Raw genomic sequence first — 17,824 nt, forward strand, 5'->3', positions numbered from 1 at the left:
GACAAGACTGATGTTGTGACACCCTAGTCCTTGTGTCGCGACATCGAAGGTAGTATACATAGTTTAGGGGTAGCTTCAGGGGTGTGTCATGACATCCCTAGGCATGTGTAATTAGCTTGCTTTGGTGGCCATAACTAATTTCTATTTTAGGTTTTTACTCAATCAAGTAGCCATTACTCTAGCAGGATCTCTCGATCTTCCACTAAACTAATAGTTGGAAATAACTACTTATATCTCGGCCTCGCAGTCCAAATCGGTTTGGGGCTAAGGTGTTTAATGATAGGCCATACCAATTTTGGGTTGATTCCCACCTAAATTACTTCCTAAGGTCATCAAGCCTAGGGTTTAAGTTCTTCCTCTCCTAAATAGCTAACCTTTTAAGAAAACCCTACATAAGAATTAATTAATCACACCTCCACTCACTAATCCCCCCATAAGAGGGTTAATTCCTCATGGATCTCATAAACACAATAAACTTGAATATAAAGATGAGCATAAATAAAAAATCAAGAGTAAAGTTTAGAGAATCCTGTTTTATATTTTCAGGATGAAACGTAGAAAATCCACTAGCGTTTGATCGCATTTACAAACCACGTTCTCTGAAGAACAAAAAGAAAAGAGCTAAAAATAAACTTAAGTCTGAAAAAGTTATCCCTAAACAAGTGTTTTGAGAGCTTATTTATAGATTTAGGTTTGTCATCGTCCTCAACCCTAGGTTAGCTAAAGTTCTCGTGTTTTAATTTCTACTGTGCGGACCAAAATGCCCATGGCTCGTAAGTGATTCCCGTACAAGACTGATGCCATGACACCCTAGTCCTTGTGTCGCAACATCGAAGGTAGTATGCATAGTTTAGGGGTAGCTTCAAGGGTGTGTCATGACATCCCTTGGCTATGTCGCGACATCCAAGGCTATATAGTGGTTCTGGCATTTTGCTCATTATGTCGTGACCTCAATCTCCCCATGTTGAAACCTAGCGACCTGTTTTGAGTTCCTATGTCTTCGAATGGTCTCTTGCACACTCACTAAATACGTTAGCTCGTCTTAAGGCCTCATTCGGCCGCTAAGGTCAATAAAAGACTCAAAATGCACTTTTTATTAAAATTAAACTAAACTAAGAAAACATAAATAAAACATACTAAAATTGTTTGTATTCAAGCTCTTCAAGTACGAAAATGAATTTAATCTGCTACACCGAATTATGGAAAATCACTAAGTTCAAAATGAATTATAACTACTGCCTCGAGATAGTGTGTGCTTCTTCATTGATCCAGCTTGACAATTCCACAAGGTGAAAATCTAAGAGTAAGGAAAACAATCAGAGTTAGCATTCAGAATGCTTAGTAAATTCAAATGGAAACTAAACATGCCTTGATCATTTAAGGCATAATTAACTAACCAATTTAGCATTCAACTTAGCTACCCTTTTGGGGCATTATGTTACAACTAAACATATAACAACATCACCAAATAAATGTGTTATTCACATTCTCAATTCATAGATAATATCAAGACTTTAACAAAATCAAATAACAATCCACATGTTAGCATCAATAATTATCATTTCATTTCCAACTCATAATTAAGTTTCCATATCCAATCAGTTTAATATCGCCTGATGGAACTATAATAAAATGAACTCAAATACATGGGAATAAGTTGCTCACACAGCTTGACAGTATATTCAAGGTTGCTCACACAAGCTAACATTATATCGAGGTTACCTGTTCGAGCTAAACCTTCGATATGTCTACCCCCAAGAATTTGCAACAAATTCTAGATCTCGAAAAAACATGTATAATCCCTTATCGATCGCGCGTATAACCCTAATGGCATGTCATATGTATCCTAACCTTTTTCTAAGTCCACATGGGCATCATTTTCATATATATGTCATCACCAATCTCTGTAATTATCCACAATTCAATCATATCCTATACAATATCACAATTTTAATTTACAAGTCGTATAATCAATAAATATTCGTATTTACATCCTATACCATTTCAATATAGCCAATATTTATACAAACCTACAATTCAGTCCATTTTAAAACTTATGAGTCAAATTTACTAATTCTACTCAAGTCTAATATATAAATAAATTCAAACATAATTAATACATAGAATTTAGTTTTTCCCCAACCAACTCCACTTCAATCCTATTATTGATCTAAACAATCCTTTTATATCATCAATCAATACCAAATACTCCTATTCAATACTATGATATGAATGAACCTATATGAATTTAATTTTTTGATATCCTTAAAATTTTTTATTTTATTCAATTTAGTCCCTGAACTTAGGATAAGCATAACTTTCAATTTTTAGCTTCGGTTTAAAAATTCAGTTTCACATATTTTCATTAGGGACCTTATACTTTCTATTTCTAACAATTTTTTGACAAGTTGTATATTAATTCAATTTAGCCCCTAATTTAACACCCCTAACCCGTATCCGTCGTCGGATTAGGGTTCCGAGCCATTACCGAACAAGACAGAGTTCAGCACAGTCATTTATCACCTTTCATACACCAAAGAATAACGATACATTTATAACATTATCAAACTTGAATATCCTTAATTTAATTATTTTAAATTCAAATATATAAATGATAATTACAATTCAAATCAATCATACCTTACTAAGCATGTATCACAAATAAACACATTACAAAATTAAAATTAATTCAATTTAAACATACATCAAAGCTCAATCGAACATATTCTATAATTAACAAATTTGAACCAAACTTGTATACATCAGAGTCATGTTCAAGTATATAATACTTTCAATATTCTATTTCCCTAAATTCATCGTATTAATGAAATTTTCATAATTAAATCATATTCTAGCATATATCCTCACTTTTCATATACAGAGTATATGTACTTACATAATTTCATTATCTAAATATCAAACTTTGCATTTCATAACTTCTGCATATGTACATAATGAAACCAATATGTATACAACTTAATGTCCAATCACAAATGCAACATTAGTAACATTATACTATGGCCTTACATACCTTTAATGTCATTATATTATACACATATGACCATTTCAATGAAATCATTCAATCATAAACTATACACACTCAATACAAATCTACTTATCCTTTAATCGACTAATCCAATAAATTTATAAAAGTTAAATTCAAACTTGTATTACTCACTTAACTATCATTACCCAAATTTGTATGCATCTTACTCATTAATTTTAAGCCTACTTTAAAAAAAATCATTTATATATATCATTTAAAAGACCAAAAACATGCATATTTATCTATTACAAGTTTGCGCATATGAATGCACCATTTTAGCCATATCCAAAAATCCATACAATTCATATCATTTTACAAATACAAAATCGAATATTAAATCCACTTGCATGAGCAAATCGTACCTTTATTAAATACTCCACATTCCTAATTTATTTCATAACAAATTGGCATCCATAAATAACCTCATAAATTATACAAGATTTAGCCATTAAATCATAAGTCAAAATATGACATTTCCTAATCAAACCATATCGATTCAAATAATAAAATCATACATATCACTTCACATTTTCCAAACCTATATCCATACACCAATTTATAGCATAAAACACACTTCCAAAATAGGTCTAGATCATGACTAATATACACATGTTCTTCCATACCTTATAACCGTATATACACATGCACATTACTAGTTTCTTTCAAATCAATTTATTAATGTAAATATACTCTTACAAACCAAATTTAACTATCATTTCATCTATGATTTACTTAGCATTTCACCTATATGCCATAACCGAGTTCACTTAATTACTAACTTACATAACAATACCTTAACAAAGTATATCAAACAATATTCACATTTAAATATGCCATAGCCGAGATACCAAAATCAACATATCTAACACTTGGTCAAAAGCATAAAAACCATGCTTAACAAAATAAATAAGCCATTTTTTCATGGCTCAAATTAACATACCCGAATTCAAACATATTAACTAGACTATACATGCCATAAGTTCAATTTCAAACTTAGTAAATACCGAAAACAGTACTCGATAGTGTGATAGACTTCTCTGACGATCGCCGAGCTCATAACCAACTTCCAAATCTATAAAACAGAAAGCGATTACACACAGTAAGCTATCAAAGCTTAGTAAGTCATAAGCAAATAAACATTTAATCATTTACGTAAATTAAGCTAGACAATTAGTAATAAACCATTATAATTTCACATATAATTCAATTTATCAATTTATATATCAAAACTTATATAATTTATAATAACTTCCCTCGTTACCAATTAATCAATTGAACATTAATATAACTAATCGTCACTTTCCTCAATACACATATACATCAAAGGCCGAATGCATATATATTCAAATATGCAATCACATAATTCATATTTCACATAACTTCATATCATCAATTCAAGTATACAACTTTCCTTATTTTCAAATAGATAATTAATTATCACATACCTGGTCACTTAGCCTGATTTAAACATTCGTACACAACGTATCTTTACCCGTTGAACCATTAGAAATTAAAAAGGGTACTCAGATAGTCGGAAGGCTCGTACAATGCCAACGTCCCAGACGTGGTCTTACATGTAATCACATATCGATGCCACTATCCCAGACAGGGTCTTACACAAATCAAATACGATGTCAATGTCCCAGACATGGTCTTACACATATACACAAGTCGATGCCAACGTCCCAGACGTGGTCTTACATGAAAATACATATCGAAATCCTATGTCATAACATATGTATCCTAACTATTCCTAATGCTCATACGGGGCTTTCGGACGTCGTAACTCAGTCGAAACGAATACATAAACATAGCTGCCAAGCTTGTACACATTCGGCTAATACATATATTTATTCACATATTCATTTCAGCGCATATAATTCACATTTAATTAAAAATTATAACATCTATTTGCTTATAAACTTACCTCGGATATCGACGGACGGAATAGACGACTATTCGATTATTTTTGTTTTTCCCCGATCCAAATCCGTTTTCTTTGGTTCATGATCTAAACATATTCAAATTAAACTTATTTAGATATAATTCCATTCAATTTAATCCAAAAACACATAAATAGAAAAATTATCATTTTACCCCTGACATTTTACACTTTTTACAATTTAGTCCCTATTGCATAAAACACAAAATACACAAAATTTGCATGTTTCATGCTAGGGCCGAATATTCCTATAGTCCATCTAAGTCCACACATTTTTCATAGGAATAAATAAAATGTGTAATTAGTAATTTTTGATAAAAATGTGTATTAAGGACTAAATTAAAACATGAAAATCTAACAACATATATTTATTTTCCATCATCTAACAACAAAAACAACAAGCTCTCTTCAATGGCATATCACAAAATACACAACCAATTCAAAAATTCAAGCATGGGCTTTGTAGTACTCGAAGCAACGATCTCAAAAACAAAAAAAAATCATCAAAAACCGAAACTGAAACATACCTTTATTGAGCTTAGTAATGGCCGAATGCTTCAAAGCTCTTTTCTTTTCTTTTTCTTTAGAAACTTACGGCAAGATGAACATGATAATGCTTTTAATTTATGTTTTGTTTTATTATAAATACATTATAATATTTTATTTGCTAATTTAACCTTTATAAGTTAATATATATATAACATATAATATAAGGTCATTCTTGACCATTTTTATCCACTAACTTATATAGTGGGCTAATTGCATCATAGAACCTCCAAATTATAAAGACAACAATAATTAAGCACTTTCATATTTAACCATTAAATTTTTATTTTACGTGATTAAGCCCTTTTCTCAAATTTAGCACGCAAACAATAAAATAAATTCACGAAACTTTCATATATGTAAATTCACACATAATTAACACAGAAAATAATATTAAAATATTTTTTAGACTCGAATTTGTGGTCCCGAAACTACTGTTCCGATTAGGGTCAAAATTAGGCTGTCAGACCTAATGTAACAAAGTTAACAATTAAGCTAAATTAACTATACAATCTAGTCCTTTTCATAATCCAAGCTTACAACCTATCAATTTCAAGCCTAATTCTTCAAGAAATCATCAATAAAAATTTTCTAAAACTTTAACAATTTACAATTTGGTACATGGGCTAGCTAAATCAAGCTCCCATGACCTCAAATCTATAAAAATTATAAGAAAAAGACTTGAAATCACCTACCAATTTTTTACCAAATGGTATAAAGCCTCCTTTGGTTTTCTTTTTCATGGACAACATGAAGATAAAAAGATGAATCTTTCATCTTTCTCCACTAACTTAGTATATATGGTTTAATTAAAGTTTAATTAACTAGCTTAATTAATTTAAACATGGCTTAATTAACTATAATCATCCACTAACCATTCTTAGTGGATTTCATCATCATTATCCACTTTCTCATATTTAAAAATGGCCTAATAACCATTTTGGTCCTTTGTTTAATTTTCATTTTACTCCCCAAGTCTTTTGTCAATTAAAAATTTATAGTAATTGGTACTCTACAAATTAGTCCCTAAGCCTTAATTAATTATTAATTCAAAAAAATTCCTTGACCAAAATTTGATGTAACAATATATTATACACGTAAATATTAATATGTAATATTTATGAACTCGATTCACAGAAATGGGGTTCTGAAACCACATTTTTTGATACCATTGAAAATCGGGTCGTTACAGTGACATCGCGATGCCTAAAGTTGCAACGTAATTCACTGATTGACATTGTTACAACGTGGAAACCATGATGTTGTAACGTCAACCTGAAATTTTGAAAACTTTACAATTTGGTCCTAATTCAACATCGAGTTAGCAAAAGAACTTTTATAAACTTGTACGGGACGCGTAAATGATTATTTAGCATAGAATGAATGTGAAATACACTTAATTGCATGTGTGAATGATCATATGGTGTATATTTGACTATAGTTGCTTTGACAATGAGTAGCATCTTGTAGCTCAGACCCAACGGTCAAGTCAGGTAAAGAGTGTTACATTGATTATGGAATTGGTTATACTCTAATTGTTTTCTCTTCTCATCTCTCTATTGTTTCCTTTCTCATCTACCTTTCCTTCTCACATTTCTCATGAGTTATAGCAATTTATGTAATCGTTAATTTTTTATTACAAATTTGCAAAAGAAATTCCTTGAATCTTGCAATTGTTTACATCTTGTTTTTATTAATCACAACATAATTATTCATTATTATAAAAAAACATAATTATTCATTAATAATTATAATTTATTAGACTTTTCTAGATAATAAAATATTATTACCAACCAATATTACAACTAGATAAAATACAAGGGAGATGGAAGTTGGTATGCATGCATTAGTACTGCTACATGATTTCTCATAAGTATTATTGATTAAGTGGAGATTGGCAAGGGGCGAAATCCATTCTCAAGACTGGCCTCCCAAACTTTATCGACGCTGAAAATGGTGCCATCGCACTCATTCACGTCGAACCCTTCCGAAGCATGAATTATCCCGGCCACACGGCTCGCACTCATCGCCCTTCTCGGCAACCAGTCCTGCAGTTTTCAAGGTTTAAAAATGCAAGCCACCAAAAATTTTGACTTCATCTTCCACACAATCATTTCATTTCTGGACTTCTTTTTCTTTTTTAAACCTTGTAATTTACTACTAACCTCACAAGAGTGCAGGTTCTCCACAGATGCAGGAGCCACCATAGCCGGTGTAGTGTGGTAATAGCAGTCTTTCCGGACTTTCTTGGGTGGGAATATCGAAAATGGAATGAATATTGTTCCTTTTGGTGCCTTAAACTGTTCTTTATCGGTCAGTCCATCTCCCACCAACCATACCTGCAAAATTTTACATCATTCAAAAAAAAAAACAAAAAAAAAACAGTACGTAAATATCATGGATTTAAAACTTTTTTTTTCTTTTACCTTGGTATCGTATCTTTCGGAAAGAAATAAATTACTTTGAAGCTTGTTATCAAACTTCAACAGCTTCTTGTATTCATCCTCCTGCACTGTCAGCACCTGCTCAACATATAAAACTTAAGTGCAGAACTCAATTATCTAAACTTAAATGCTTTGATCATTTATATATTTTATCCAAAGGATTTTGAAGTTTACCTTGATACCCTTTTGACATAAAGCTTGGACTAAAACATAAACATCCTTGGAAACTCTGCCTCTCAGGAGAACTTGTGTTGTTTCTTTAGGAATACTGTTTAAGACAATCGCTGCTGCTAAATTGCTCCCATCTACGACTTTTATTTTAAGCTGAGGGTTCCTTTTCATATAAAGCTCAACGTTTCTGCTAAACACCTCATGCTGGATTTTTTTTAAATACGGTTAAAAATTTTACAAGTTTCTGAAAAGTTATATATATATAGAGAGAGAGGGGGGGGAGTTAAATTTTGCTTTTAGTCCTTGTATTACAAGTAAATTATTGATTTAGTCTTTATATTTTAATTTGGTCAATTTATTCCTTTTACTTTTCAAAATTTAAAACTTCAAAACCTAAATAGTACTTATTCTTCAATAGATAAATTTTAGTCCTTATATTTTTTTTTCAAAATTTAAAACTTTAATCCTGATTCAAACAATAATTGTTAAAATCTATAAATAAAAATAAAAGTGACTTTTTTAAGTATTATGTGAAAATAGAAAGCTAACATGTATTATGTGGCTTTTTTATGTATTATGTGATAATATGTTTATCATGTAAAATTTTAGAAATAGTATAAAAATACCAAATTAAAATACATTGACTAAATACATAATTTAGGCATTTTATAGGGACTAATAGCAGAATTTAACATAAAAAGAAATATTAACATACCTGATTCAGAAGGCCTAAACTCAGCCACTTAGCTCCTTTCTTGTCTGCATCTCGAATGGCTTGTCCAATCAATTTACTGATAGTTTCTCTTTGCCATTTTGAAGAATACTACATGAAAATATATGTGTAAAAAAAATATAGAATCAAATGACGAAGTAAATATAATTAACTAAAGGACAACATATATATTTCTTACTTGCATATTGTATTTGGGAACAACCCAAGCTTGAAGTTTGAGTTTCTTAAAGGCGTTCCGCTCTGAAATAAACGCATGGCCTAAAACCCAAGTTAAGAGCAAAGACCAAACCGTGACGGGCCACATAAAGAGGAGGTACCATTTGGAAACTTGGGGCTTGGAGGACAACGAAGGGAACCCAAGGGGTAGATGGTAAATGGAGTCTGGTGTGGTTAAATGAGAGAGATGAACCACGTCCGGTGACTCTGCCTCTCTTTTTAGTGCGTTTTCATACACACTATCTGTTGATTTGTCCACCGTGCCGTAGACATAATCATAGAGTGGACAGAAAAGAGTGTAATTTGTCCGAAACTGGGTGTGATGCAGAGAGTGAAACCTGTCGTAACAAAGAAACAAAACCCGAATATGAAACAACTATATTCGTAACACACACGCACACACAAAAAAAAAAGAAAAAGGAACAAGGCGTGGTAAACTTACGAAGGGGTGTAAACGATATATTTGAGAGGAGGGAAGATGGTGTAGAACCATTGGGGAATGAACTCGAAGTTGCAATGTCCCATGTTGTTCAAGAAATCGATAACAGTAACGTATGTAAAGACTCCCACGATGTTAGCTTTTCCAATATATACCGATAGCAACGTAGGAATCAAAAGGAGCCCGTAATACGCAAGCACTTCTGCCATTGGGTGGACAAACGCTGGCCAAAACAAAACAATAATAGGTGGACAAGGTGGTAATTAAAGTGTATAGATAAAGAAGTGAGAGAGGCTTACAGGTGTTGGGCTCGGTGACGATGGAGGAGTGATGATGGGAGTGATAGCGAGCGTAGAGATAATGGTGATGCAAAGCTCGGTGTAACCAGTAATAGAGGAACTCTGCCGGACCCCAATGAAGTAGCAGTATGATCAGTGTCCCGTCGGCTTTAAAGAAAGGCATGTTAAATTGATCTTTTAACACTATCCCCGCCCCGTAGAACAATATTCCGTTCAGTATTATCTGATCGTCCCTGCCACCATTTCATAATTTACGATACCCGTAAAACAAAATAAAAATACAACTCACTACATTTCAAGAAATTAAAGTAAAGGTTAAAGTATCCCTTTACTCTTCATAAATTTAAAATTTGGTCTCTATACTTTTAATTCTAATAATTTAATCCCTCTACTTTTCAGATTTCAAAATAATAGTTTTAACAATTGAATCTAAATTTTGAAATATGAAAAGTAGAAGAACTAGATTCCCAAAAATAAAAGTATATGGGCTAAATTTCAAATTTTGTAAAGAGTACAGGGGCCTAGGGCATATTTTAATCTAATAAAATTAAGATTTAAGAATGTTACTGAGTTGGTGTCATCCGAGTCATCAACTCAGTTATGAAATTATAGAAATACCCTTCTTTTAAATTTATCTAAATTATATTTAATCAATAATAAATATAGGTGGAGCAGTACGACAGAAATTTATCTAAATTATATTTTTCAATGATTAAAACTCGGTACAAATGTTTGGAAAGTCTTACTTTTATTGAAGCATAACTACTGAATCTTCCAAATCTTGATATTGTTTAGTACATAATTATTGTAACATAATTTAGATAATTACTGAAACATAATTATTGGATCTTCCATAATTTAGATAAGTATATCAAACATGATTATGATTCAATAATTATTGAATCTTCCAAACTCAGGTAAAACATAATTTTCATACTTATCTAAACATAATTATTGAATCTTCCAAGTATATCAATAATTAAAACTCCATAGATTGATATATTGTTTATTACCTGAGTTTTATTTTAATATTTATCTAAACATAATTATTGTAACGTTATTTATTTAACTATTTCAATTACAGCTTTCTAAATCATGTTTTTTAATTTATGAATTACAGATAGTTGGACCAAAAATTAGAGTTTTTATTTCTTATAAATTAGATGCTCTCATACTTATGTTCAAAAAGAATAACATCCACGTAAATCCCATCTGCTGCTCCTTGGACCATTTTTTTTGTTTTTTCTGATGAAGACAGTGGGACTTAACTATAGTTCTACATCAGTAATTAATATTTTTTATTATTTTATATGAAATATTTAAATAAATTATGTAAGGATTGAAGGATTTATTTATAACTACCTTATCACTTTACTTATAATTTAATTATTAAATAATTTTTTATAAATATAATTTTAAAATTAAGTTTTTTTATCTATATTGTGAGCGTGATAAAATATATATAGTCTAATACTATTATTAAAAATTCAATTGAGGTAGTGTCACTAATAAATTAAGTTCCAATTTAGTTGTAACATTATCAAAATTTCATTTAATATTATTTTGTATTTTGACATATCTAAAAAAAATACATACACATGTCATAAGATTTGAATCTAAGACATCATAATCTTTACTATCTCAACTTTGTCATTTTAACCAAAGACGCATATTATCTTTAGGTCAATTCTTTATAAATTTGTTATATAATTTTTACACCCATATTATAAGTGTTTTTTGAGTTGGTGTTACAAGTTAATCGAATACCAATCAATTAAAGATATTAAAAATTTTAAAACAATAAAATTTCTTATAAAGTATGTATTGGTTTCAATAATTTTATAATTTGTTTTTAAATTAAATATTTAAAACTTAAAACTCCAAAATAAATGAATAGTTAAGTTAGGCTTTGTGATTCAATTTCTGGTGTTGGTTTATATATATATATAGTTTTTATTTAGAATATTTTTAAGGTTCTTTTAGCCTAATTCTTTTATCAAAGATCCTGATTCGCTTAATATTTAAGAAGATTTAGAACAGTAGAAATGAATTCAAACAAGGCTAATATAAAAACAGATCGGATCTTGGGTTTGTCAGTTTTTGCTCAAATTATATCTCTGATCTGTCCGATATAAGCCTTAGTTATATAAAATCTGAGAATCGATTTTTCTTTTAATTTTTATTTCATGTTTAAGGTGGGTGGTTGGTTCATTTTTGGGTTCGTGATTATTCATCACAATAATATTGTTTTCAAAATTCAAATAAGATTTCTCTTTTTAGAAATGTTTATTATTACATCTAATACTTACCGATTTTTAAGAGCAATATTATCGATTCTTTTAAAGAAATATGGAGGATTGCTTTTTAAGAATGTTAAGTTGTTTTTAAGTAGGTAAATGTTGAGGAAAGGTGGGTCTCAAACCCTTAACGGAAGGTATTGCTCCACTCTTGAATTTTATCTTCTTTAGAGAGTACCTCGATTTAGGTAGATGCGATGTGCAAGCTCATGGGAAATATATCAATATTGTTAAAAGTTAATTATGAAAAGTGTACTTATGAGGATCGAACCATCAACCTGTCTAGACAAGCAGTAATAGGTATTCTAAGGTAAGGTATATAAGGCCTTGATTGATGGTTCAATCCTCGCAAATACACTTTTCATAATTAATTTTTAAAAATATTGACACGTCTTCTATGAACTTACAAGTCGTATCTACATCAATTGAAATACTTCCTAATTCTATGAACTTTTCGAGTTCTTCTCATAATAGGGAGAAAAAAACCCTTTAAATAGGAAAATACCTTTCATCGAAGGTACAATAACTATTCCCCTCAACAGTAGGAAAGGGTGTGATTTAATTTAGAAATTCGAATGGGTTTAGGGGTTTGAAGCATTTAAGTTGAAGAAATTAAAGAAAGCAGGTAAAGAGAAGAGATGGGAGAGAGGGAATCACCAGCTTCTCTCTCGGTCAACTTGGTCGAAGTCGATGCTCTTGTCAAGTATCCGGTTGTTCCCTTTGGCAGTGCGATAGCGAGAGTATGAAATCCATAGTTGATAGTGAATCAATCTAAACACCAGAAATGGTAAGACCAAAAACATGAACCAGTTCCTCTCGTTTTCATCTTTGCACATTATGAACGAGTAGGTGCTGTAAATTGCCCCCGGAACCACAAGCGCATACTGCAACCACCCAGTTAAGATTCAAAGCTTAAGCCTTTTGCATGCATGTTTGTAAAGAAAAAAGAAGGGGGAGAGGAGAGGAGGTCCGATGTTACCTTGAAGTTCCCCATTGACTTCCATGGCCAATCACTGAGAATGCCTGGTTTACTAGCCATGTTGCTCCACCACTCTTTTCTGATCCCTTTTTGCAACTCTACCAAGATATCAATCCCCTTGGACGTGTATATATAGCCAAACTCAAAGAATTCACTTAAAAGAAAATAAGGGTACTCTTTCACTAAACTACTAGTAAAAAATTAGATGGAACTAATAAAAAATCAGAAATTAGAAAAATAGTTAGAAGTAATAAAAAAATCAACAATCAAAATCCTAAAAGATACTCTCTTTTTTTATTTCTAAATAGAAAATGTTTATTTTCATTTTGGGATTATTATTTGGTGTATGTAAGTGGAGGAAAACATTTCTACAACCAAGGGTTAGATGAAGACAACTATCTTTTAATTATATTTAAAAATCTAAAACAAGAAATAAATGGACATATATAATTACCTGGAATTTTTTATATATATATCTAATAATAACCCTTTCATTAATATAATTTTCTTTTTATATATTTTTATTTTTTAATTACTATTAATTTATATTATAAATATTTTAAGATAATTAAATCAGTAGAGCTGAAAAATGAAAGTGAAATCTCGACCATGATAAAAATATGTCTGTCCTGATGAGTACAATTGGAATGCATGATTGAATTCGAATATTGGAAGTTATTGCCAAAAAAAGTTCTTGCTACTCACGTCTTTAGAAATTGTTGTTGGGTATCATTATATTATATATGAATATTAAATTTCGTTTTTTATTGATATTCGTCATTTTATTACTAAAATATGTTTAAATTTACTATTCATGATTGAATTTTATATTTAAAATTTTCCACCAAATTTGTTATTTTTATTAATTTTTACCACTCACTATTAATTTGGTGATTTTAAAACTTATTTTAATAAGAAAAATTCTTTCAAATAATAGTTAACAATTATTTAATTTATAAATATTAAAAATAAATAAATAAAATTAAAATTTCTATTTAATGAAATAAAAACTTGAAAAATAAATTTATTTTTTATAAAATAATCATTTTCACTTAAATCTAATATTAAGTTAATTAAATTATTGTTTTTAAATATTAAAGTGAAATATAAAATATTTTTTATTAAATTTAATCTTCAATTATTTAAAATTTAAATTGAATAGAAAAAATTCAATAAAAAATATAACTTTAGTGGAAATTTTCAATAAAACACTAAAATTCAATATAAAATTAAAGAATAGTGATAAAATTGTTTTTAATTAACAAGGACAATAACAAATATCAATCAACTTAAAGTACAATAGTAAATCTCAATTTTCAGCAAATTTACACATTAACCCAATAGTTATTCCATTACTCTTTCAATTGCACAACAATTATAATAGAATTTAATTTTGGAGGTTGAATTAAAACAATCAAACAAATTCATAATATTATATATCATTAATGATTATTTCATGTTTGAAATCTAACTAACTTGATTGATTTCATATTTATAAATATTTTTATATACATATTTTTCATAAAAATAGTAAATCTATATGGTATTTTATTTATATAATATTAGTTTTATGGCACATTCATCTTCTGGTGAAAAGAAATATGCAAATTTAAAATCAAGCGAATGTTAGGTAACGTTTAAATAGCAATATAATAATTAGATTTAAGTGTAATTGTTTGTAATTACTCAAAGGTAACATGTTTGGGTAATTATTGTAATTGGTGGGTTCTACTGAATTGGATGTAATTGGAGCACTCTCATTACACTTTCTAATTCTTACGGGGAGGGTGAGAGTTGGAGTAAGTATGCGGGTAATTAAACTAAATTCAATTACCTTATGGCTTTCAAACACTCGTACATGATTTAACTTTTGAAAATTTATTTTTTATATTAGTTTATGTTATAAAAAATTATGTTATGAGTATAAACATGCATGAGTGTTTGGACTAAATTTATATTATTAAAATGTTAAGCAATTAGATAAAAATGCATATAATGTTTATTTTTCTTGCTACTTTTATTAGTAAACGTATTATTCACTTTTTTTTGGACTAACATATTACATATTACATATGATTATTTAGTTTTAATTTTTATTACTTGTTCATAATTTTTTTCATTGTATTGATAATTTTTATAATAATTAATATTTTTTTAAATATGAATTATGTAACAAGGTACCCACAATTTGTAAATATAGTTTGTACTAGCAAACACGACATAAGGAATTACATTGTAATTACACTTTAATAGTCAAAGACGTTTAGGAAATTGCAATTCTTTATAATTATAAGAGAATGCAATTACTATTCTAGTAATTACACTTTCATCCATTTATTTTGTGTCGTCCAAATAAACCCTTAGTTGAAATGTTAAATTAAAAGTTTTAAATTCTATCATAGTATTATTTTACTAAAAAAACACGAAAAGACAAGAATACTATTGTATTAGTATGTGTTACTTTGTAAATGTAAAGATATTTTAGTAATTTTTAAATTGAGATGATGCTAGTTGACTTGTGACGCCAACTCAGTCAATGGTTTAATACATGTATATAGATGGCTTAACCTACAAATTGACATCTAAATTATACCATTTTCCTCATTTTTGGTACTTAAACTTTTTTTTGTCACAAATTAGACCTATACTTTTTTTCCCAAGTTGGTACCTCCGTTAGTTAAATCGTTAAATCTATTTTTTAAAAAGATTTTACCTAAAATTGGTACCTAAACTATGTATTTTTCCCCATTTTGATACCTAAACATTTTTCTGTCACAAGTGGTATCTAAACTACTATTATGTTACCCATTTTACATAAATATATTATATCCATTAAAAGTCCAACCAATAATAATATGCCATGTCATATAAACTTAAAAATTAATTTTTAATTTGTTTTATTTTTAATTTTTAATTTTTTTTCTTTTATATTATTTCTCTTTATTTTTTTTTCTACCTTTCCCTTTTTTTTTTCTTTGTCTTTCTCTTTCTTTTATAATGTATGATAATATTAGTGATGATGATTGAAATTCGCCATCCTAAGGTTGAGATGTTAGAGATTGATTCTATTTTCAAACTTGCCACATATTTTCTTGACCTAACGAGATCAAAAAAAATATTTCATTGATCAAAACTTGTGTTTCCAAATTAGGATCGGATAAATTGGTCGGACTAAGAACTGATTAGGGTTTTGGTCCAAAGATAGGGGTTGAATCGATTAACCCGTAAATCGATACAAACTGGTTGAACCAAGCCAAAAGAACAGTTGAACCGATTTTCTCTATTTTTATTTTTATGAATTTTTAGTAATTTTTGTGATTGGATCGAAAAAACTGATCGAACCGAGAATTGGTGACCTAACCGAATTGGCCATCGATCCGACTCGAAAGAAAGAAAAATAAAAAAAGCAAAATATATATAAGAGAAAATAATATGTTTTGTCTTTTTGTCACATATCAATTTTTAATTGGTCATATTTAAAAAAATAGATTTAACCTTTGAACTAATGATTGAACTAACAGAGGTATCAACTTAGGAAAAAAATTTAGGTACTAATTTGTGGGTTATTTTTTTAAATAGACTTAACGGTTTAATTAACGAATGTATTAACTTGGAAAAAAAGTAATATAGGCACCACTAGTGACTAAAAAAATTCAGTTACCAATATAGAAAAAATATATAATTTAAATATCAAATTGTGAGATAAGGCCATATAGAAACATATACAAATTTATATTTAAAATATGAGTCGCGTTATGGACGTTAAAAAAACATCTATTTTCCCACACGTTATGGGAGTATTTTACTAAAAAAAGCCCATTTTTTCATTAATTACCGAAATGGGCCAACTACTTAATTATTTACTGGATTGGTCCATTTTCCCCGAAATCGCTGCCACGTCAGCGCGATATCAGGGTACGCATCAGGACATCGCTGCCACGTCAGCGCGATGTGCTGACTCAGCGGGAAATCGCGTCCTAGAGGAAGCAATTTCCTGCTGAGTCAGCACATCGCGCTGACGTGGTAGCGATGTCGGCTGATACGTAGCGCGTTCCGGGGGACACAATTTTGACGTTTTTTTTCACGTTAGGTTTTTTTGACTTTTAGGGCTTAGGGTTTAGGCTTTTTAGGGTTTTTAGGTCCGGGAAGAAATAATTTTTTTGACCTTTCTGAGCAAATAGTATAAAATCGCTTCTAGCAGGATGCTATTTGAGAAGAAATTTTGAAATCGCGCCCTCATGGACGCGCTCTTGCTACAGTAGGTCATGGATGAAATATTTTTTTTGACGTTTCTGAGCAAATAGTATAAATTCGCTTCTAGCAAGATGCTATTTGAGAAGAATTTGTGAAAATCGCGCCCTTGGGGACTCGCTTTTACTACAGTAGCTTGTTTGAGCTGAAGTTATAAATTAGGCAGAAAATGTTCTCAGAATGCATAAGTCAGAGCAGAAACAATTTAGAGAGGCTAAGAAGGTTAGAGTTTCAAATATTAGTGAACGTATTAGTGTTGTTATTTACTACGATGGTGAGGTTTTCCACACCGAGAATGGTGTTGTTTTTTTGTCGGAGAATACGGTGCGACTGATTTTTAACCAGAACATAGATTTGACAGAACTTCATAAAAGAATTATGTGTAAAATTTTCAGAACGACGCCAATGAAAGTTCTGTCTATCACGTATCGATTTTGTTCTTCTGTTGATCTGGTGACATA

General features: G+C 29.8%; 1 protein-coding gene across 1 annotated transcript; it reads right to left on the bottom strand.

The window, feature by feature from the left end:
• Window positions 1–7,268: 7,268 nt before the first annotated feature.
• On the bottom strand, window positions 7,269–13,430 carry LOC107961728 (very-long-chain aldehyde decarbonylase CER1). The gene is made up of 10 exons (XM_016897815.2): window positions 13,113–13,430; window positions 12,791–13,017; window positions 9,837–10,069; window positions 9,541–9,760; window positions 9,061–9,436; window positions 8,865–8,972; window positions 8,153–8,353; window positions 7,961–8,056; window positions 7,700–7,873; window positions 7,269–7,582 (listed from the first exon to the last, which is right to left on the bottom strand). Exons 1-10 carry the CDS (start codon window positions 13,170–13,172, stop codon window positions 7,418–7,420), a joined length of 1,860 nt encoding a protein of 619 aa, XP_016753304.1. The 5' UTR covers window positions 13,173–13,430; the 3' UTR covers window positions 7,269–7,417.
• Between the last annotated feature and the right edge of the window lie 4,394 nt (window positions 13,431–17,824).

Source organism: Gossypium hirsutum, chromosome D07 (genome assembly GCF_007990345.1).
Source record: "Gossypium hirsutum isolate 1008001.06 chromosome D07, Gossypium_hirsutum_v2.1, whole genome shotgun sequence".
NCBI classification, from domain to species: Eukaryota; Viridiplantae; Streptophyta; class Magnoliopsida; order Malvales; family Malvaceae; genus Gossypium; species Gossypium hirsutum.

Bases quoted from the DNA above. Each gene is read 5' to 3' on its own strand.
- LOC107961728 (XM_016897815.2), bottom strand. From the start codon at position 13,172: ATGGCTAGTAAACCAGGCATTCTCAGTGATTGGCCATGGAAGTCAATG. The intron at 13,018-13,112 runs GTAACATCGGAC...GGGTGGTTGCAG, and splicing joins AGTCAATGGGGAACTTCAAG to TATGCGCTTGTGGTTCCGGG. The intron at 7,874-7,960 runs GTAAAAGAAAAA...AAAATTTTGCAG, and splicing joins CCGAAAGATACGATACCAAG to GTATGGTTGGTGGGAGATGG.